Below are 23,934 nucleotides of genomic sequence, written 5' to 3' on the forward strand. Positions count from 1 at the left end.
GCCCATTATTCCCTGCCCAACCTAACCTTTACCCACATTAGGCTAGATGATGCCTCTTTTCATTCCACTACCTTACCTCTCATTCATTCACACAGCAATAAAGCCATATCCTCTCTTGCTCTTCAGACACTACCTGTCACTTCACCAAACATCATTTCACCTTTCCATTTTATTTTTCTCACAAGGCTGATACATCCATCCTTGTATTCCAACACACTTCCAATCTCTCATCTTTTACTCAATATCGTACTTCATCCATGTACATTCAAACACCCCAGAACTAGAGTGTTGGGAGTTGTCACTCTCCCCCAGCTCCTCTTCTTTGATATCTCACAGGAAGTAACTATGCAAGAGAGGGATTCCTAGTCCCCTTGTCCCGTCCCTTTTAGTCGCCTCTTACGACACTCAGGGATACGTTGGTGCTACTTTAATTGTTGCTATGCCCCCGCAGCCACAGGGGACAATATAACTGCTTTAAATATATTCCATATGATAAACCAGGATAATAAGAGAAAGAAGTGTTCCCTGGAGGATTCAAAATGTAAAGGCTTGGGACAAACTAGGAAATCAAACAGAAGAAAGGTTTAAGAGAAATCAGATTTGTATGTTGAGAGAAAGTATGAATGAGTGAGTTGGGAGGGACATTCCCTGTTTTCAGGGAAAGGGTTCACCACATATGAATAAAAAAACCTGAAATATGAAGAAATGTCCTCCTGATCCCCAGTGAGGAGGTACATTTACTACTAAAAGCCCATACTAATGAAAAATTAATGGTTTTTTTTTTTTTTCAATAAATTTCTAAAAAAATTCTTGCCCAATTTCTAACACACTGAAATGTTCTGAAAAAAATTGCTATAACTTTATCTTTGATGTTCAAACATGAAATGATGGGGGAATTAAATTTCCTTTCAAACTGAATGCTCGTATACATCAACACTGAAGCCTCTTTTATCAAAACTTTAAATTTTTGCAGAAAATTTACTACTTTATTCAATAACTGATTTTTATCATTCAAACATGAAAAGATAAAGAATTTTATACCCTACAATCAGTGCATTTACTTTTTGAAAAACAGAAACTTTCTATATGGAAAATGGCTTCCATTGAAAGTAATTTCTCTACCTTGATAGAATAGTACAGTTTATCTAAAAAATGGGTTGGAATATGAAACTTTACTATGTACAACTTTTAGATTAAGAAATTCTCTTTCCGATGGTTTTTAAATGAAATAAATCATTTCATAAACACGAAAGCAGTAAGAGTTTGAAGTAAACCCAGTGTTACTTTGTTTCAGTGGAGCTAAGTCGCACCCCTTATTAATTTTATTATTTACATCTAAAAATTATGCATATTTTAATACCATTTTATAAATGTGAACTTTAGATCCTTTTCAAAGTTGTACTTATTAACAATGTGACTTTTATATTCATTTTTTTCACACTTCTTGAGTAACCATATGGGTAATCTATTACTGTACTTATATTAAACAAATTGACTATTGCTGCAAAATACTTAGGTATGGTAATAGTTTATATGATCATAATTGCAAAATAGGATAGTAAATATTTGGAATTTATTTGATTTTTCACTTTTGATTAGAAAATTTGTGATCCATGTAAATCATCGAACAAAAACAATATCTATTCATGTTGGTATATCTTTTCAGTTGTTACTCCAAGATGTACAGTATGTCACAATTATTATTCTGCAACGGCATGCTTTGCAGATGGCTCTAAATAAAAAAGGAAAGGAATCTTCGAGCATAGGTATGTGTCTTAAATTTCATATTTTGTGGTTAGATTTGCTTTATTAAGTTAAAATAAGCTGTGAATTCATAATTTAAGCACAAACTTGTACTGTTCGGTAGAAAGAGCTTCAGTGTGATGTCTCAATATTATCACAGAGGTGCAAGTAACGAAGATTTGAGGTACATCAATAGTTTTCATGTACAGTGCAGCTGTTGTTTTTGTATCATCTTAAAACAGATTCTTAGTCTTGAAATAATTTAGCTCTGAAGGAAGGCAATAAAGACAAAATTATATTATGTTCCCAAAGCCACCTTGAAAGATAGTTTTTTTTTTTTTTTTTTTTTTTTTTGCATTTTTTTCCTTTCCCCAACATAGAAATGGTTAAGCTTTTACCGTAAAAATAGTTGTTCTCTGTGTACAGTAAGAGCCATTCAGTATATTTTAGACAACCTATAGATGGGGTGTATAAGTAGGGTTCCTAAATTCCTATGTGGGATTAAATTCCAATTTTTCTTCTGTCCAAAAATGCAAAGTAATTTTTAGTTAACATTTTGGTCAGAGAAACACTCCAAGAATTGGATCTAAACATAAAAGCCTTGAAGATTGAGGTTCTAGTTGTTAGGAATAAATTTACATCTCTTAGTTTTTGCAGAGATGTATCTCTGGAAAGAGGTTTAGAGACAGGAGGAAAGATAGAGTTTGAAGTTTATTATGCATTTAGCTGAAGTTACTGATAATAAAAAAGGGATTTTGACGAAGGAAAAATCTATATCTGGGGAGAGACCTGTGACGGCCGGTGAAAAGGGTCCTTCTTTACACTTTTCTAATATAAATCTTCCAAATATACTAGAGAAAGATAAAAGCATGGAGTGCAGAGGTTACTACCCTCGCGCGATCACCTTGTGGGTGTCGTGTATACAACAAGGGCGTGTGAAAACCACTATTCACAGGCTGTCTTCCATTTAGATAATCCCTTCATCAAAGGAGAGGGCCGTGACAGGCCCTAGAGAACACAGTTGGACTACCCCACCGACACCTACTACTTGCGCCCTCCAGGTCATCCTTCTGCAAGAACATATGGCTTGGCAAGGAAAGGGTGGGTCCGTACAAAAATAACCGGGAAGGGTTTCACCGGGCGTCACAGGTCTCTCCCAAGAAATAGATTTTTCCTTCGTCAAAATCCCTTTTCTGGGTCGACCTGTGACGGCCGGTGAAAATGTACCAAAGAATGCCTTCCAAGCCCAATAAAGTAATAACATAATGCGGAGAATACAAGCACCATGTACGACAATAATATAATATAATAATGTAAGAAACGTCCAATTACCAACTAGCCAAATGACATAGGGAACGTAAGGCTAAATAACTAAGACGACAAGGAATCAACTGAGTATCGAATCGCAAAAGGCATCAAACCTTACATGTCTAAGCATATCTAAACATTAAAGGAACGGTAACTACAATAACAGTTAAACCATAGGAATTAAACATGGCAAATATCATAGGGCTAACGAACTACCCAGGAGAGTGGCGACGTGGTGTGAGTGGCGGGTAGGAGGGAGAAGAGAAGAGATGGTAGAAAGGAAGAAGTAGAGATTAATTTGGGAGGGAAAAGGCTCCCCGTTGCCATCGTCGGGTATTTAAAGGCCTGTAAGATCTTTAGATAGTGGCATTTGACAACCATAAGGGATTTCCAACCCGTATATTTTTTTAAAATCATCAAAGTCCCTGTTCTGGAAGTAATTGATGGAAGTATCTACTGTCCGTATATCATGAGCCTGGGGAAATGATTCCGGATTAGTATGTTTAAAGAAGTAGAGGATTTGTTGCCTGATACCGTGAATGGAAATAGTACCTCCTTGTTCCCCAATAACCAAGGGGCCAGACGAGCGGGTGGCAGTTCTAGCTAAAAAGGCCTTGAGAGTAGTGACTGGACACAGAGAAAAGATCCTGGGGAAAAAGAATAATCTTCCGAGGGGAGCACCTATTTTGCGGATCCTCATTTCTTAGCTAGGAAAGCATTGTCTGGAGAAAGGAGTTCTTCGGCTGAAGGGAGGAAATGTATGTTTTCCGGGTTCGTGAGAGAGCTGCTAGTTCTGATATTCCATCACCTGAGGCCAAAGCCGTTAAAAATAAAGTCTTCCTAAGAAGAGTGATATAAGAGCAGGATTCATTGTCCGTGTCCGGCGCAAGTTTTGAGGACACCGTTCATAGATCAGAGTCCTTTTGTGGCCGAACCGAAGGTCAAAGCCTAGCACATGTTTTTGGAATAGATGAGAAATAGGAATCAGCTAGGTTAATGTTAAACCCAACAAGGAAGATCTTCTTCAAAGCTGACTTGATGGTGGTTAAAGTGCTAACTGGTAGGCCTTTGCCAAATAGGAACCTCAAGAAAGAGATGGCTATATTCGGAGACATACGAGTATGGTCTGAACTCTTAGGGAATCTGCTAGTTGTTAACGGCCGAATCATATTGGCGAATTGTCGAGTCCTTTTTGTCTGATTCGATGAAGAGATCGTTTTCCGGTTCAATGTTCGCGTCTCTACGAGCTGCAAACTTCCTGTAGTCACAAAGTTAGAGTTTTGGCTATCCTTGAGCAATCTGACACAGTGAGTTTGGATTACTTGAGTCAGTTTGGGGAACGGGATCCGGAAGGGACGGAGTTTCAACTCGAGGAGGAGAGGAAACCAACTGTTCTTGGCCAGTGAGGTGGTACTAAAGCCACTGCCCCCCGGAAGGAGCGTAGTTTGTGTAAGTCTCATTAGAAGATTCACTGGGGGAAATAGGTAAACCTTCTTATAATGGTTCATGAGTATCCACCGGAATGAAATTATGTCTAGAGACCATTCTGACTCCAGTGGTTTCGTCCTGGCTAGTGAGTCCGCTCTCACATTCTGGACTCCCGCTAGGTGAGTTACTGACAGGTTCCAGTTCTTTTCTGTTGGCCAGGCGAAGATAGTGACCAGGATCCGATTCAGGTGGGGTGACTTGGATCCTCCCCTGTTGACGCAGTATACTACGTCTGTGCTGTCTGACACTACTCTGATGTGGCTCGACCTCGGAGGAGAGAGTCTCTTCAGGGTCAAGGACACTGCCATGGCTTCGAGAACATTGATATGGGACTGTTTCATGGCGGGTGACCAAGACCCCTGAAACATCTGATGTTCGGAGTAATCCCCCCATCCAATTAGAGGCGCGGCTGTATGGAATGTCTCTTGTGGAGGTGGGAATTGTAGAGGAACCGATTTGGAGAGGTTCTTCGGTTCGGACCATGGGCGTAGTCTCATTTTCAAGACAGAGGGGATCTTCGAGACCTTGTCTCTTAAAGGTACTGTAGCTCTCTTTTTCCAAACTCGATTGATGTCTTTGAATTTGGCTTTTAATAGGAGACCTGTTATTGAAGTGAATTGGAGAAGGCTGATGATACTTTCTAAGGTTCTTCTGGACATCTGTTTGTGTTTGAGAAAATTCTTGATCTTGGAAGCTATTCCTCTTACCTTTTTGGAAGGGAGAGACAATGTGTGCTTCGAAAGGTCCCACTGAATGTCTAACCATTCTAAGTGGCCTGATGGTTGCAGGCGAGACTTTTGGAGATTGACCCGAAATCACAGGTTGTCGAGAAATTGAAGTACTGTACTTCCTTCGTAGCTCTGTTGCCTTCTATGGCCGACCAGGCCCAAATGAGCCAACCGTCCAGATAAGCAATGATCTGTATCTCTTGGTTCCTGAGTTGTTCTAACACTGTCTCTCCCAGTTTCATGAATATCCTGGGATCAATGTTGAGGCCGAAGGGCATGTCTTGAACGCAAAGGCTTTCCTGCCTAGGCGGAAACCCAGATAAGAAGAGAAGTTTCGAGCTATAGGCACATGATAATAGTCGTCGGTAAGATCGACAGAGGTGGTGACGGCCCCACGGGGAAGTAAGGTCCGTACCTGAGAGATAGTCAACATCCGGAACTTGTCGCAGAGAATGTAAGAGTTTAGCTTTGACAAGTCCCGGTCCACTCTCAATGCCGACAAGCCTTTCTTCGGAATTGTGAACAGGCGGCCTTGGAACTTCGGTGATCGGTCCCGTTTGATTGCTTTCTTCTTGAGTAACTCTGTGGTGTACTCTTTCAGGATGGGAGTGGATTTCTGGGAGAAGGTCACTGGTGGAGGAGGAGGACCTTGTGGCCATTTCCACCTCAAACCTTTAGAGATTATGCTATGAGCCCACGGACCGAAGGTCCAATGTCTTGAAAGTGGTAAAGTCTCTCCCCTACCAGGACCACCTCGTTGTGAGGGAGTGAACCTAGGTCCTTTCCTTCCCCGAGCCCCCTTTTTCCTAGGTCCGCCTCGATGGCGGAACTGTCTTCTACTCCTGTAGCTTCCTCTCTGGTGTCCACGAAAGGAACCTTAGGGTTCGGAGCTAGGGCTGTATGCAGGCGAGGGCATCCAAACGGGGTTGGGCTGTGTACCTGGGGAATCAGTGAGGTAGCCCACCTGATGAGGGGGATCCGGATGCATAGGCGTCGAATCAGAGGAAGACTGTGATGACGAGTGGGTAACTGACTATTGATGGCCGTGACCCCGGTTCGTTTTGTAGAGGGTAACTCTCTGCTTCTTCTTGAAGAAAGCTTGCTTTTGGTCTTCGGCCTTCTTTCTGGCAGTGAGGCCCCGCCTTTCCTGCAATTTTGGGTTGCTCTCGTATCATCTTGTAGAATCCTTGTTCACCTCCTCCTGAGGGAAGAGGGTTTTACCCCATCAGGAGGAAACTTATCAGCCTGCTCGGTTCCTGTCTGATAGAGGCCTCAGACAGAACGTATTTCCTACAACTAACCCGAGCAGACCAAAAAGCGTGTAGGTCGAATTGGAAGGACAGAGATTGGTTCTTCATGAATATCCGAAACAAAGTCTCAGTGGGATAAATCGAGGCTTGGGTCTCCCCGAGGTGGGGTCCGGCTCTTTAAGAGCCGGCATGGCCGAACCTTCTTTGTCAGCTTGAATAGTAAGACCTGTCCATTTATCCGTAATAGGCAAGGTAACAATGAGAGCAGTTGTAGATATGGCGTAGTCCCCATTGTGTGGGGTGAGCTTGGAATTAGCGTACCCCCAGACCGACAACATCCTGGTCCAGACAGATCGGGCCTGCCCTTTAGGAAATATTACCGTTACCTTCGGTACCTTGTCTAACCTAACCAAGGCATGCTCTTTCAATCGAACGAATCCGTTGAATGGGAATTCTAGTCCCTGAGAGTAAATTCTAGGTCCTCTAGAGGGCGGACGTCTATGCCATCCAGAGTTATGGTACCATCTATATATGGGACATGTAAGGCAAATTTCTATGTGTTGTTTTTATCGAAGGAGGTTACTTCGATACGCCTGGGGCTGTAGGGGGAGTCATCCGAGTTCCTGAACGGATCCGACTCGCCACCATATCTTTGAGCTCCGTCATAGCCCCTTGGCTTGCCCTAGAATGTGTTGTATCTGCTCTTTAACCCTACCCCTGGCTTTTAGCAGTCACGGTTTTATGCAAGGTAATATGAACATCAGGATCCTTTGAGGGTCCTAGGTCGGTGACGCAAGTAATTGCAAAGCTGAAGGCTCAAAACTCATCACCACCTACCTGCCCGTCCATGGGGTCGATGTCCAACCCTAGAGAGGACACTCCGAGGAGATAGGGTCCGCCAGATGGAGCATTCCTTCCAAACCTTGATACCCAAGGGCGGAGAGCCGCTCTTGCAGGCCGGAGAGATTCATCATCATCCTGAAAGAAGTGAGGGGATTAGTGATGAAGGAGAAGACCGTTCTCCTCAACAAGCAATGCATACATAAATCCGGATCAAATTAAATCATCGCCAAAGGATACCAAAAAGAAACAAATTAGAACCAACTTACATCATGGGTCAGGAGTAGGGAGGACAGCTCGTAGCAGAGCGTGCATGACTCCGGGAACCATACCATGTAGGCGGACCTTCTGTAAAAGAAAGGAGACATAAGTCTGGATGTTCCTTGAAACCCTGGTTAGTGATCCTATTCACAGGCTGGGATCAACCAAATAACTATAACTAATAATAATGTCTATATTTATGCATATATTTAATTATAAATATGTATATATATGGATAAATATCCATACAACATCGTGTTCAAATAGAAATAAATTTCTACTCAGTACTTGGGATCGAACGCTAGCCCCTTCTAATGAAAAGCCATGTCGAAACCAACCATGCCATGAGAGGCTATCTACTGTTCCTTGAGACTCTGGTCAGTGAACAGATGAATCAATAGAATACTAATATCCAGTAACCACGTAACATGTAACTATAAACCTCATCGGTAAAATAATGTTAACCCCGGTTCTGAACGTCTGAGTGATCTCTGTTGCCACCGGAGATCTGGTGACAAAGGTCCGTCATAGTGAAAACGTGAACATCAGAGGTAAGATAATATTAACTTCAATGCTGAACGTCTGTGTGATATCCGGTTAAGCCGGAGATTCGATGAAATAGGACCGTAATAATGAAATTGTGATTATTCATGAAAAAGGGTTCGTACCCTGGTTCTGATCGTCTGATTGATCTCTGTTTGTACCGGAGATCCGGTGACAAAGGTCCGTCATCGTGAAATCGTGACCCTCAGCGGTACGATAATATTAACCTCAATGCTGAACGTCTGTGTTATCTCCAGTGAAGCCGGAGATTCGATGAAAAAAGGACCGTAATAATGTAATTGTGATCAATCATGACAAAGGTTCGTGTGCAAAAGGCCTCAGCCGGAGTCTGAGTGCCGGATTTCACCGTTGCACTCCAAATATCTGACTAGTTCTCACCCAATGAGTATCCATTATAGCGGAGTATAACTCAAGGCGGAGCTAAGGGTGTCGGCATAAAGCGATCCCAAATAATGACTCATACACTAACGTAACCAATTAATAGTGCTAGCTATATTAACAGTAACCACTTCAATAAAACGTTAATATCATTAAACGTAATATCAACCCGGAGAATAAGAGGAGGCAGGAATAACTTGTGATCGTATAAAACGGAAAACGGGAAATCCACATCCTCTACTCGAGCTTAATAAAGAAAACGAGAGAAGGGGTAAGTCGTAACTGTAGTAACAGAAAACGAGCACTCTATACTCACGCTCTCAAGGTTACATAATAAAGAACCAAAATCACACAATAATATGATAAGAATAATGATAAAATTGTAATAACCAAGAACGAAGAATATCGACAACGTAACAAATAAACATAAAGATATAGCCTAAAACGAGCACCTTCCTGAGGCGTATACATAACTATAATAAAGACTAGATCGATATTCTTCGTCCAAATTGGACTTGCTAGCAAATAAATACCATAGTAAAAACCAATAATAAATAATGATAATAATGTTGGTCATAAAACGTAAGTGATATAACCTAGATGACAGAGTACTAGATGGGCAATATTAACTTGAAAAACTACCGAATCGAACAAAACCAAAATGGCTGCCGATACCGAGGCAGGCCAACCGCTACCAAAACTAAAATCCACAATACTGGAAAAAGAACAAATGCCCGGTACAGACAGTCCCCAACTAACGAACACAATAGGGACTGAGAATCTGTTCGTAAGCTGGATTGTTCGTAAGTCGTTTGTGTTAAATTTTGGTCTAGGGTAGGCATAACCTAACTCAAATGTCTGCGATTTTCAGCCGTAGAAGTCAACAAATAGCCCCATTTCATATAAAATAGGTTATTACAAATATTTTACTTTATCATATTACAGTAGTCTGTATAATACTGTAAAGTTCAGTACAGTATGTTGTTTTATTATCCTGTACTGCACACTACATAATAGAAACTTGCACAAACAATCGGCCATACATATGCACTGCATTTCTGAATCAGCTGACTTAAAGTAAAATCGTAGTAAATATAGTGTACTGTACATTTAGTACAGTATTGTACATTAATTCCTTTTTAAATAAATGTACTGAAAGCTATTTTATTGTTCCATTACCCATTTTTTTTTTTTTGCTAGAAACTTAACGTAAACAAGCGGCCATTTGCATTATGTACTGTACTGTAATGTTTACCTTTTCACACTGATCAAATCAGCTGACTTGTACCGTACTGTATTTACTGTATGTAACAGTATTGTGCATTTAACTGCTTCATGGTTGTTTTGGTATTGTTAAATAAAATGCAGAAGGTTAGTTTACTGAATTGTTTTATTTTAATTTTGACCGACGGAATCATTCTTTGTAGAGTATACGTCACGTATCTTGTGACGTCATGTATTTGGAGGAAGCGCGCTGACAAACCGAATGATATCCTTTCATTATGTTGCCGAGTAATCTTATTACAGCATTCCCATAATCGAAACACCGAGTAACGATATCAAGTGTTTTAGTGGTCTGCATCATTAGTTATGAGATTAGTACAACTTACCGTAAAGTTAAGAAAAAAAAGTCTGATGACGTTATATTTCTTCTGGCGGAAGGCGAGAGGCAAATCAAGTGATTTTCTTCCGATCCGTTACTATTCCCATAATCGAAACATCGAATAAGGATATAAAGAATTTTTTAATAATTTTCAAAGAAATATGAAGATTTAACTGCATTAAAAATCAAAATACAGAGAGAGAGAGAGAGAGAGAGAGAGAGAAGAGAGAGAGAGAGAGAGAGAGAGAGAGAGAGAGAGAGAGAGAGAGAGGGGGGGGGTGCATATTCCGTGTATAACTAATAATAAGGTCTATCAACGAACTGTATGGAAAATGTGATACCCTATAATATATTGACGCTGTTATAATATTCATTATGAAAAGATTTCGAATATCAGGAAAATTATATAAATCAGTGTTATTCGTACTGTATGTGCGCATAATCGTAATACTGCAGCGTCACCTTGAGATCAGCTGATCTCCCAACCAAAAGTAAATCAAAAGTAATTGTTGATTATTGAAATGCTCAAGAAATTAAAAAAAAATATGAACTTGCTTTAATAAACCACAATTAAACACAATAATGTCTAATGAAATATGAAGGCTTAATATCGAACGAAAAATTGAATACTGTATGAAGCTTTAGAATTAACTACCCGTATGCGATTGACAGAGCGAGCACACACACACACACACAGAAAGAGCTATAACGATTTTGCATGATACCTAATAATAAGAACTGTAGGGAAACTGATTTTCTGTAACATATTGGCGCTGATGTAATATTCATCTTGAAGATATTTATATGTTAAGAAATAAAAAAAAATGCCAAAAGTCTGATGACGTTATATTTCTTCTGGCGGAAGGCGAGAGGCAAATCAAGTGGTTTTCTTCCGATCCGTTACTATTCCCATAATTGAAACATCAAATAAGGATATAAAGAATTTTTTAATAATTTTCAAAGAAATTTGAAGATTTAACTGCATTAAAAATCAAAATATGGAGAGAGAGAGAGAGAGAGAGAGAGAGAGAGAGAGAGAGAGAGAGAGAGAGAGAGAGAGAGAGAGAGAGAGAATTTAAACTTGCGATGAAATCTACGGATGTTTACGAACATGTTTGGACTTCCGTCAATTTGTGTTCGTATCTCCGGATGTTCGTAACACTGATGTTCATATCTTTGGGAGCGTCTGTACTGAAATAAACTGTCAAAACAAACTATGGTACTTAACATTGGTAAAGGTAAAGTAGCAACGTCAGTCATGTTGAATTAACGACAATCACTTGCGAAAAACACCGAACAAAACCATTAACGACTTAGCGGGCAAGTCCAAAACAGAAGGATGACCTGGAGGCCGCGAGTAGCAGGTGTCGGTGGGGTAGTCCAACTGTGCTCTCTAGGGCCTGTCACGGCCCTCCCCTTTGATGAAGGGATTATCTAAATGGAAGACAGCCTGTGAATAGTGGTTTTCACACGCCTTTGTTGTATACACGACACCCACAAGGTGATCGCGCGAGGGTAGTAACCTCTGCATTCCATGCTTTTATCTTTCTCCAGTATATTTGGAAGATTTATATTAGAAAAGTGTAAAGAAGGACCCTTTTCACCGGCCATCAAAGGTCGACCCAGAAAAAGCATTTAGGGAGTGAAATCTGTAATTGGAAAGTTTTCCAAAGAATTATTTCCATATTTCCTTTCCTTACTGAACTGTTTTTCCCTGTTGGAACCCTTAGGCTTATAATATCCTGCTTTTCCAACTAGGGTTGTAACTTAGCTATAATAATAATGATAAATGGATTTTGAGCGAAGCGAAAAATCTATTTTTTGGTGAGATAGCCATGTCGTCCTGATGGAAGGATCCTAATAGTAGCTTTCAAGGGATATATGTACCACAGTGCTATTCCCAGAGAATTTACCTTTAGGTCTCCAGAATTGTAACTCCTGGCGCGAATATCCTTAAAAATTTCTCTCAAGGATATCGCATAAATCAGGGGACGTATATCTTGATACGACACATAGCAATCTTCACCCCGAATAGCGTTTTCGCCTCGAGAGGGAAGAGTGGCAAATTTGGAAGGGGAGCCTGTATCAAGGTTACCCTATTTCCCATACTACTATTGAGTATCAAGATGGCGCCATATTCAAGCTGGCGGTTATTCCTTGTAGCATTGAGCATGGTGCCATAGATATAGTAGTTTCGGGAAGGATTCTGCGAAGGCCTTTTCTATAGAAAAGGAGGGTTGGTCCATCTGGACGACATTGCTATCTCACCCAAAATTCCGTTTTTTTGGCTCAAGCCATGTCGTCCTGAGGAAAGTTTACCAGAGAATTACTAGAAAGTACTGTATCTGTGGATTTTCATCGGTCCCTTAACCTTGGGACAATTTTTCTATGGTCATCTGGACCATTGAGACAAATGACGTTACCGTTATCCGTCATTACCACTAATCATAGAAAATGTTAGTGCTTCCTGCCTCCTACAGGGAAGAGTCATACTAGACACTAGAAGAGGGGCCTCAAGGTTAACATATATTGTATGAACAAACATAAGTATCCACCAGATATACAAACGGTATCACAGTTTGTATATATTGACGGAACAATATCAGTGTCAACTATATCCATTGTTTGTAAGCATACAATGATATGAGGTTTACTTAAATAAATAAGTAAGAGAACTCTGGCATCTTTAATGTGCAAATTGCAGGACGAAAAAGGACGCAATTACATTCTAATAGACATTTATTTCGAATAATTGACTAAATGGAATAACGAGTGAAACGAATGTAACATGTTAAAGGAATTATACGTGCAACGTATCCAGAAAATATTTTTCCCTCCCTGAAAGGGAAGAAATGATGAGTGCCACTCTAAAACTGAACATTTTTAATAAATTTTCCCAATATAAATTCTGTAAATGTTGTATACTATCAACACTGTGTACTACGTACACACGGCACAAGTGTTATCTTTATAATTCCACACCTGAGATTTTGAACAGTCTTAGTGTCACCATGGTGACACTCACTTTAAAGGTATCACACTGGAAGTGTCAACACCTTTTCACCCTAATTGATAGTCCCAATCAATTAGCTGTTCATCGCAGCACTAGACGACAGGTTTTAATACACTACCTGCTGCCACCACATAATGCTTCAGTTCATGGACTTGCTTAGCGTAGTGTTTGTAGAACACTCTGGATGATTTCCATCCAGTATATGAGCGAAGACGCTGAAAGTCCATATGCTGAAAAAAGTTTAGTGATGAAGCAATTTTCCTCAGATCATGACCTGCAAGTGTACTGTCAGGATCCGCTCTGCGAATGAAGTAGATGAGCTTCGCCCTCAGTTGTTTTAGGGATAAGTTTGATCCTGAGGTTTCTCCTTTGAAGAGCTGTCCTCCCCTGAAGTCTGAAGTTCTACAAAGATAGACCTTTAGACACACTACAGGACATGGAGAGACATCTTCCATCAGAGGGCAGATTCTCTAGGGACCCCATCTTTTAGTGGTAGCTCGTTCTTGGCGAGAAAGGTTGGATAAGGGAAGAGATTCAGTTCTCCCACTTCTGTGAACTGAATGTGGCCCTCATTTCTTGATAAAGCTACTATTTCACTAACTCTAGCCCCAGAGGCTATAGCAAACAGGAAAATAACCTTTTGGGTTAGATCCTTGAGAGAACAATCTTCATTGTTCACAGATGAAGCATAATGTAGGACCCCGTCCAAAGACCATGAGATGGGCTTCGGAGGAGCTGCAGGCCTAAGCCTAGCGCATGCCTTCGGGATCCTGTTAAAGATTTCATTCGTCAGATCCACTTGAAAGGCATATAGAAGAGGTCTAGTCAAGGTTGACTTACACGTAGTTATCGTGTTAGCTGCCAAACCTTGATTATGAAGGTGGATAAAGGACAGATAGAAGTTTATTGAAATTTATTTCGGTCCTTTTGCTTTAACAAAAGCATAATACTTTTTCCAAGACGATTCATATTGTCTTCTAATTGACTTAGACTTGTATTCTTCTTGGAAGTCTACATTGCCTTCCGAGATCCCAAATCTTTCTTAACCGCTAGGGCGAGAAAATCATGAAATGAAGGTTTTGGGTTCTCTTTGATGAATCAAAGACAATTAACTTCTGAACCCTCTGAGATAGTGCTGGGTTCAGTACAAGGGCCATCCTCAACCTCAGTTCCCTCACTAGAGGGAACCAGTTGCTCTTGGACTATTTGGGAGCCACTAGAGCTGCCTTTCCTTGGAAGGATCTCAGTGTGCACACTAGAGACATGGCGTCCGTTATCTCCTCTAGAGGGTCCTCGTATGGGGCTACATATCGAGGTAGTTTCTTGATGACACTCGTCGCGAAGAGGTCGATCTGCAGTTCCGGGACTTGTTCCAATCTGGAAGAGAATGGGTCTGCGTCTGTCGACCATTCTGACTCTATCTGCTTGAGCCTGAGTAGGGCATCCGCTGTCACATTACGGATCATTTGTATGTGAACTGCTGATAGGTGCCATCTCTTTAGGTAAGGGATGGCTAATATCACCTAGATTATATGGGACGATCTCGAGCCTTGTCGGTTCAGACATCTCGCTATCACTTTGCTGTCCCATATCAGCCTGATGAGGGCTGATCTGCGTGGAGAGAGTTTCCCCAACATCAACAGGACTGCCACGGCTTCCAAAATGTAGATGAGAAGGGCCTTGAGTAGAGATGACCAATTCCCTTGGGCTTTCCTCTGATGGGAGTGAACTCCCCATTCTTGCCCATTCTTGCGTCGAGGCATCCATGCGGATGATCTTCGATAGTCGAGGTAGTTGCAAGGGCACGGTCCTCATTAGGCTTTTGGCCTTCGACTATGTTTTGAGAAGCGATCAAGGTAAGACCGATATCGGTCATTTTAGATCTCTTCGAGCGTTTGATGCGTATCTTCTCCAGACTCCTGACGCATCTTTCAGCTGCGCTCTTAGCACTGGGTTTGTCACTGCTGCGAACTGGAGAGAGTTCAGTACTCTTTCCTGTTAGTGTCTTGAAATCCTGTCGGATTACAGTAGTCTCTTGACCGACCCTGCGATCTCCTTTTTCTTCCCTAAGGGAAAGGAGAGACAGTGTGACCTCAGGTTCCAATGTTTTTCCAGCCATTGAAACCTTTGAGCTGGAGAGAGTCGAGACTTCTTGAAGTTGATTTTGCATCCCCAATGTTCCAGGAACTGGGTTACTTCTTTGGATGCTTGCAGACCAGCCGCTTCGGGTGCTGCCCGCACCAGCCATTCGTCCAGGTACTTTGTTACCTGAACAGTTTCTAGGCATGGTTATTGCATGACTGTGTCCGCCAATTTCGTGAAGATACTTGGGAACTGTGTTTAGTCTGAAGAGTATGGCTCTTAGGACATACTTTATCTTTTGTAACTTGAATCCTAGGTAGGAGAGTGGCAACTGACTAGAAGCTGCCAATAGGCATCTATCAGGTCTATCAAGACTGTGAACGCCCCTTTTTGTAATAGGGTCCTTATGTGTAGAAGGATTAACATCCTGACCTTGCTGTTTCTTTTGAACTTGTTGAGTGGCAACAAGTCCAGAATGACTCTGAGTTTTCTTGAGTCCTTCTTCGGAACACAAAACAGCCTTCCCTGGAATTTGATGGACTTTGCTTTCCTTATAACCTGTATGCTCTAGAGCTATAGGGTATACTCTTCTAATACAGGGGTTGGAGTGTTGGAAGAGTTGAGGAAATGGTGGTGGAGGCATGTCTAGTTTCCATCCTAGTCCAATCTTGATTAGGCCTTGGGCCCAAGGATCGAAGGTCCAACGATCCTATTGGAGCCTCCCTCCTACCAGAAGCGTCTCTTTGCTTCGACTGATCAGAAGGTTTACCTCCTCGACCGCCTACCTGGGGCACCACTATCATAGAAACTGTGGGATGTTGTTGAACAGACCGAGGAAAAAGTCTAGACTTTTTCGTCTTCCTTTTAGGTTGGAGACCCACATCCGGGGAAGACTTCCTCTTTGAAGAAATGCCCCACTTCTGGAGAAGGTTCCTATTCTCCGTGGTGGCTTTCTCGACTACCTTTTTGACTACTTTGTTTGGAAAGAGGTTTTTACCCCAGATGTTGGAAGATATCAGCTTCCTGGGTTCATGTTTCACTGTTGCAGCAGCGAACACTAACTCTCTACAGGTTCTCCTAGCCTTCATAAAGGCATATAGGTCTTTTACTAAGGTGGCCATATGCATTTTGGCCAAGACCACGAGCATGTCTTGGGTACTTCGATGGGCTGAACACATCTCTATGCAGTTTTGTAGGGGATAAGGAGGCCGCAAGTCTCTCCTTCGTCTCTTGTTCCTTGCACAAGAGAAACTCAGAAAGTTTAGGGAGATTCTCGCTAAACTGTCGTCCAGCGATGTCCGCGTCCAGTGAAAAGATTAAGTGGACTTCCTTCCAATCCTTCTCCTGCATGGGCAAGGCTAGTGACAGAGGCCTGCCCTCCTCAAGTTCAGGGCATGGTTTGCCTGCCTCCACTTCCTTGGCAACAGATTCAAATGCCTACCACGTAAAGGGGAATGCTATTGAAGCAGGAGCAAGAAAGGTAGGATGTCTCTTACTCAGGGCGAACACCTTCGACACCGAGTAACCCGCCTTTCTCAGGCTACTTGACAAGAGAGCCTGTGCCTTATCGTGGTCGAGAACCATGACTTCCTTTGGTTCCGTCTCTTTTTCTGATGTTGGTTCATGCTTCAGTTGAATGAAGCAATCAGGGAAAGCGTTAAAGCTTGGCCAAAACTGGATTTCCTCTAAAGGAACAGCTCCCATCTTCTCTGAGATGTAGAGTTTGCTGTCTAAAATCGGCATAAGCTCCGCATACCTCCAGGGATTGGTTTTGGAGCATGTCGGGAGGTCTTGGTCTCTGAGTCGCTTGAATGACCCTCGGGAGGCGATGAGTGGAGCTTCACGGAGCTCTCTCATGAGTTTCGCTTCCTTTGTTTCGCCTTGTTTGCGAATGTTTTCCATTAGACCCGTAAGATGGGCCAGTAACTGGCTCATTTTGTCTAATAGAGGGGTAGAAGGTGAAGATGTCGAGGTTAACGGCTCCAGGGCCGCCACAGATGGAAAGAATTCCGACACGACATCGTCATTTTCTTCTAGAGGTGCCTTCCTGCCCTCCGTCTCGATGGCATTATGGAAGCAGGGAGGTGCGAGTCATGCTTGGGGCACCACCATTTCACTACTTGCTTTCGGGAACAGTAAGCTACGCATCCTATCGTTAGGTAGGTATGATCCCAGAGAGTTCTTCTGGAACCCTCTTACCCATTTCCGTAGTTTCTTACGTGTTGCATCCCTAGACTCCATTGACTTGGGATCATCAAAACCTTCGGTCACTAAGGTCCGGCAGATATTGCAGACTTGGGGGTCCAATATTGCAGGGATTCAGTAATAATATTGCAGGGGGCATGAGACCTGTATGCTTTATGACCGTAAAAGTACTTACTCCTAAGATTGCAGAAGACTGCATTACATTTCATCTGGGGTTCCTCCTGTAAAGAAAGGAAAGCAGAATGAGTATACGATTGTTTATCTCACCTAATAAACAATATATAATTAGTCATATTTTAATTATTATAGCTTAGGATAGTAAGCTAGAAAGGAATAGTGAAAGACACATACTTGTGTATCCCTCGCAACCAATTCCTGTAACCTCCCCCCCGTATTAAAAATAAAGAGTTTCCTTTATCAAGGCAACTCGAAAGAAAAGGGTTCTAACCCCTAGGGATAGAAAAAGTGTACACTGCCACTGACCCTTCTAATTATTTAATATTGCGGGGTAAGAATAAACTGATTTCCAATCAAAGTATTGAAGGAATTCTATTCTTTCAATATAGGTTCTGTCTCAGCAGAAGCCTGCACAAGGGTACGCAAGATATGTTAGAAATTAACTACTGTACTGTATAATAATACTATAGTTTTCTGTTTGCAGTATATACTATATTGCAAAAATAATGGCTACTGTATAATCATATACTGTAGTTCAGCCGGTGTGCTGCCGGCATGGCTAGCACCTGGCGGCACGGTCCAGCCGGCATGTCGCCGACTGGACTCGAAATTAGAAAAGACACATATTTGTGTATCCTACCCAGCCAATTGTTGTGACCTTCCCTTCCAACATTAAAACCATAGAGTTTCCTGATCAGGGAAGCTCAAAGACAAGGGTTCTAACCTTTAAGGATAGAAAGTGTACTACCACTAGCCCTTCTAAATTATTTAATATTGTAGGGTAAAATGTAAACTTGATTTTTAATCAGAGTATTGAAGGAATTTTATTCTTTCAATATAGGATTGGTCTCAGCAAACGCTTGGGCAAGGATATCCAAGATATGTTGGAAAATAACTACAGTACTTGTATAATTTATGCAATAGTTTTCTATCTGCAGTATATACTATACTGCAAATATACTGACTACTGTATAATCATGTACTGTAATTCAGCCGGCATATAGCTGGCATAGCTAGTCCCTGACAGCACAGTCCAGCTGGCATACTAGCTGATAGAGAGAGAGAAAGCATGGAGTGAAGGACTGCCTTATTACTGTGTATGTTTACCTTAAATAAGGATGTAAATATATAATTTACTGCCGTTCCCCAGAAAGAAGGTTCAAATGGAAGGGGAGAATGCATCATTCAGGCTTCCATCCAACCACAAGTACCGTTGCTGGCATAGTCCGGCCGCACTGGTACAGTTGGCATGATGCCAACTGAGTCAGTACCTGTCGGCGCTGGCCCGGCCGGCATACCCCCGGTTACAGGACTTGTGGACGGCAATCCAAGGGAGGACTGAAGAACCTTGGTGACAGAAGGGTCTCCCCCCGGCAGCCGTCAAACAGCTGTTATGTAGGAGCCCGGCCGGCCCCGCAACCCGCCGGCAAGCAGTGAGATTGCAGGACGACGGCTATAGTAAAAGGACAGAGAGGGGCAGGGAAAAGGGTCCTGTATCAAGTGTAAAAGGCGGCGGCAGTGTTGCCGTCCCCACTACACAAGGGAGAAACTCTGTTTCAGTATTGGCACCATCCTAGGCGGCAGAACAATGTCTATTCTTTAACCTAGGATCTGCCGAAATAGTGTTAGGAGGAGCCGGCAGGCTTGCTGCACCCTCTCAACAAAGGAGAAATATCGTTTCAGTGCTGGCACCATCCTAGGCTGTAGGAGAATGTCTATTCTTCAGCCCAGAGTCTGCCAGCATAGGACTAGTCTTCTAAACCGCAGAGAGAAGGTGGCGGGAACATACTACCACCCCAGGTGCAGTTTAGGGAGGCTTAGCTTCCTATGCCGGCAGGGGAGTGACTACTCACCCTGCCGGCCTGCCGCCGGCAAGAGACTGAATACTCTGAGATTCTGTCGAAAACCAAAGCCGGACATTCGCCGGCAAGGTGGGAGACAGAAAAACTCTAGCCTAGTCAAGCTGGAGTAACTACTCTATGGCAAGACCAGAAAGGGTTGCTGCATGCGGCAGCACTCAGAGGGAAAGAGGGATTACCCATGACTCTCCAGGGAGACAAGTATCGATTTTTATAACTCTAGGAGATATACTATCTCCCTTAGAATCGATAAAACGATACACAAGGGTAAACGGGGAAATATCTGAAAGTATACTACATCGCCTAGGTTAGGTAACCTAGGCAAGATGAGATCTCGGTTACCTAAATCACTGAAACTCCAACGTATACGATCGACAAAGAAAGAGGAAAATTATGCGTACCATAAATATCTTTACAAGTATAATTATGCCTAAATAGCTTTCATAATTTATTAATGCTATTTCAATCGGGAAAGTCATTTTACTAACTAAATAACACAGGCCTAACAAACGACAGCACCCATGGCGCTTCCGGTAACAGGCCTAGCTCCTAAGCACAATAAATTACTCTAATTTCACTGTGAAACAGGAGTTAAAATTATATACATTGTAAAGAATCAATACTCAACTTTCCAGAGGCGAAAGAAGCTGGAGATTGCATAATAATCCTCGCAGAATCGATCAAAAAGGTTAGATCTACAGGGAACACCACCGTGCGAATTCGCTACAAAATTAGGAATAACCGCCATCTTAATACTTAATAGTAGTATGGGAAATAGGGTAACCTTGATAACGGCTCCCCTTCCAAATTTGCCACTCTTCCCCTTCGAGGCGAAAACGCTATTCGGGGTGAAGATCGCTATGTTTCGTATCAAGATATACGTCCCCTGATTGATGCGATATCCTTAAGAGAAATTTTAAGGATATTCACGCCAGGAGTTAGAATTCTGGAGACCTAAAGGTAAATTCTCTGGAAATATCACTGTAGTTCATATATCCCTTGGAAACTACTATTAGGAACCTTCCATCAGGACGACATGGCTTAAGACCAAAAATAATATTAAAACCTTCTAAACATTGTAAAAGCACATTCAATTCTAAAATTTAGACTGATTACAGGAGGTATTTAAATACTGACAGGTTTAAAGACATCAGGTTTATTACCTGAAAAGGAGAGGTCTAATTTCCATGTGCTTGAGTACCAAATTAAGCATTGATCTGTAACAAATAATAACTCAGATTGTAAATACTTTTTATGAAAGGACACCATAAGAAATATTAACAGTATAGTCCTAGCTAGTTTTAGTCATTGATACCTAATTGGACTGACACCATTTGAAATAAACTTACTAGTTAGTGTCTTTGATACAAAATAATGATAGACTTTTTTTTTTCTTTTAGAACCCATGAAAGATATAGAGGATTCTGGAAACCCCAGGTTCACGAATGTGATTAAAAGTCCCCAGTTGATTAGATGTAAAATGAATGGGTTTGGATGAACCACCTTTGAAATGGGTCGTCTGACCAAATTGATTGGTACACTACCCCTCTCGGACACTACAACAGCTAGCACAGACCCGCAGTGTCTGATTTCAATTCCAGTACCATCCGAAGAGATGCATACTAGAATGTCAGCCAGGCAAGCCTAACCCCCTCTGGGGTGTCCAACCACAGCAATAACCTCCCCAGTAAACAGTTTAAATTCTTGGCCCCGGGCTGGGATTGATCTGCTGCCATGCGAATGCATGGCAAAAACATTAACACTGTAATAGCCAGGAGGCCAGAACAGTGAACTTGTTTCACACCTGCTAAATCAAGGTGAAAGATATTAGTGTATGTCACTATGTAGGATTTTTCCTACTTTCCTTATATTCAGGGTCATTTTTGTAACCAAGGCTAGTTTTAGTCCCCGAGACCCAAGGAACAAAAACTTAGTTGGTTCCATTTGTTTTTCGGTCATCCCTAAGGTGCCCATCTTTAAATTAAAGATGGATGCCTCTGAAACATTTTTGTATTTATTTAAGATAGTAAATAATGAGTCAAAATATATATAGTTAAGGCTGACGAAATTAATTAAGTTGGTCTTAACCATGAAAAATGCTTTGTGCATGAATTGTGGTCTGCAGTATTGAATATCAATTATTTTGATTGAAAGTTACAGCCAATCAACAGATTAGCCTCATTAGGAAAAGTGTGTTTTTCATGCAGGATATCCAGCTTTTAAGTTGAAGAAAAGTATTATAATATGATACCGTGGTTCAGTAAGAACAGATAAGTATATAATGGTATGTATATCATCATATATAATCACCATGTAATCTATACATAGTTCAAGGCTAGCAGAATACAGTACACACCATGTGGATATTTACCATATGGCTTACAATTTAATTCTCAAACATTTCTTTATTTCAAGAAACATTCAATTCAAAACTGGTTACAAACAAAAACCTTTACAACATTACTTTAAAAGCACTGAGATGCATATGTTAATTGAATCTGAAGCCTGTTTTTAGTCATCTGTTTCATCATTTGAGTCAAATTCTTCGCCTTCAGAATTACGAATCGGAAGGAAATTATTTTCACGACCGTTTCTTCCTTCTGAGTTGCACAATTCGGTACAAGACAGTTTTTTTTTCTTTCTATGTGCATTATTAGTACAATGGCTGATTCCACACCCGCATTTTACTAGCTGAATTATAACTGGTAGGGCAGCAGATATATCGGGTAATTATGATGAGCGTTTTCCATTAGTCATTCAACACCAGCTGTACTTGTATGGGTCTAGCTGCTTGGGATTAAATACTAGATCCTGATGCAGCACACTAGCCTGCATATGTGCATGAAGAATATGCTGGGGACATGCTCCAGATGTAGGAGGCATCTTGCCCACACTTGAATTTCTAGGGAAATGGCTCCAACAAAGTTCTGCTGCAGTTTTCCTTTGGTTTTCTCTGTGCTTATCAGTTGACATAGAAAACTGTCACACAGGGACTGCACACTTACAGGGAGTTGCTTATCTTTACCAAAATCTGCTAAAGCTTGCAAAACTTCAGGTGAACTTTGGTTGAGCACCTTAAATGAAGTTTTTTTTTTTTTTTTTTTTTTATACCCATTCCACGGATTTGGTCAAAGGTTTCGCACCTGTGATACAATGAAAACCTAGAAGAGCTGCTCCCTTGAGAGCACCTTGATGGTAAGATATTGGTTCAAGTAGTCTTTTCTTCTTTTATTTCCTCTTCCAAGCACTAAGATCTTGGTATCATCCAAGGCCCAGTACCAGTATGCCTTGTGTAGGAAAATGAACAACCTTCCCTTCATCACGTCTGTTACGTAGATTACACCAGCCTGGGGAAATTTTCTGTGTTGGATTTCACCTGTAGTCTGTTGACTGTCATCCCTTGTTTACTTACCTTGAAGGCCTCTTCAGTAAGGTACAAAGTCAGCAGATCTGTGGTAAGATTACTTGCCAAAAAAGCCTTTTAACATTTTCTATGGCCATAGCATCACTAACTTGGACTCAACTAGTGCAACCAGGATTTTTACCATGTTGCATGATATCCTTGAAAGAATCAGCCCGAGCGTGATTATGAAAAAATATGTGGCAGCCTTCATACTCACTCGGCCTAGCAAATCCCTCAAATGAACACTTCAGCAAGTCCCTTGCAGATTGTTCTTAGTGTTGCCGCAATGACTTCATGAACAACATACTTGCCAACTACAATGAGGTAGGCATTCTCAGGCACTGTAAAATCAAAGTACCTGTATTTGTGCTTTGATGGAAGTTCCTCAAAGATATGCAACAGTTCACTCATGTTTGTGCTAGTAATTAATGATCCATCTAGATTCATAAGGTAGGCATTAGTGGTAGAAAATTTGTAGGTGGTTAGCACTTCCTCGAGATCTTTTTGAGCATCTGTCCAAAAAGAGAACTTCTGACGTTTATCTGAACATCTCCTTTGGTATCTTTAAGCTTGACAGGTTTGCAAGCATCTTCTCAGATCAGAAACTGTTTTTCCACAAATTGGTAGATCTTCAAATCATTTATTTCACAAAACATTGCTTTGCTTGTTGTTACCTAGTTTCCATGTTTGATATGTCCTCTTGTATACTTTCTGGGATTATTTGTCTTGTGAAAATGTTGTAAAGCCTCAGTGAAGTATCTATAAAGGGATTAATTGTGTCTAGCACACTCATCAACCTCTGTATACTTATTGCTTATGGCTAAATATTGCTGGTATCAAATGGTGATTGTGAGCTATGGGTAAATGTGTCATACCAAGCATTTTTCACCCAATATGGCTAAATCTACAACTTCTGAAGTAACCAGGCAAAATTTCAGCAGTGTTACAGGTCGGTTGATAATTCCTTTGAAGCCACCATCTCCCTTAAGGGGCCCGGCCGGAATGCCAATATAAGGGGGTATAGGAAGAAAA

General features: G+C 41.4%; 1 protein-coding gene across 4 annotated transcripts in view; it reads left to right on the forward strand.

The window, feature by feature from the left end:
* The window catches only part of LOC137657816 (uncharacterized), a 514,523-nt gene that overhangs the window by 456,986 nt on the left and 33,603 nt on the right, over positions 1-23,934 (forward strand). For all 4 annotated transcript variants that reach the window (XM_068392347.1, XM_068392350.1, XM_068392348.1 and 1 more), the window contains exon 20: positions 1,667-1,766. In XM_068392347.1, the coding sequence (XP_068248448.1) occupies positions 1,667-1,766 (100 nt within the window). The remainder of the gene's footprint in view (positions 1-1,666; positions 1,767-23,934) is intronic.

Source organism: Palaemon carinicauda, chromosome 18, assembly GCF_036898095.1.
Source record: "Palaemon carinicauda isolate YSFRI2023 chromosome 18, ASM3689809v2, whole genome shotgun sequence".
Classification (NCBI taxonomy): domain Eukaryota; kingdom Metazoa; phylum Arthropoda; class Malacostraca; order Decapoda; family Palaemonidae; genus Palaemon; species Palaemon carinicauda.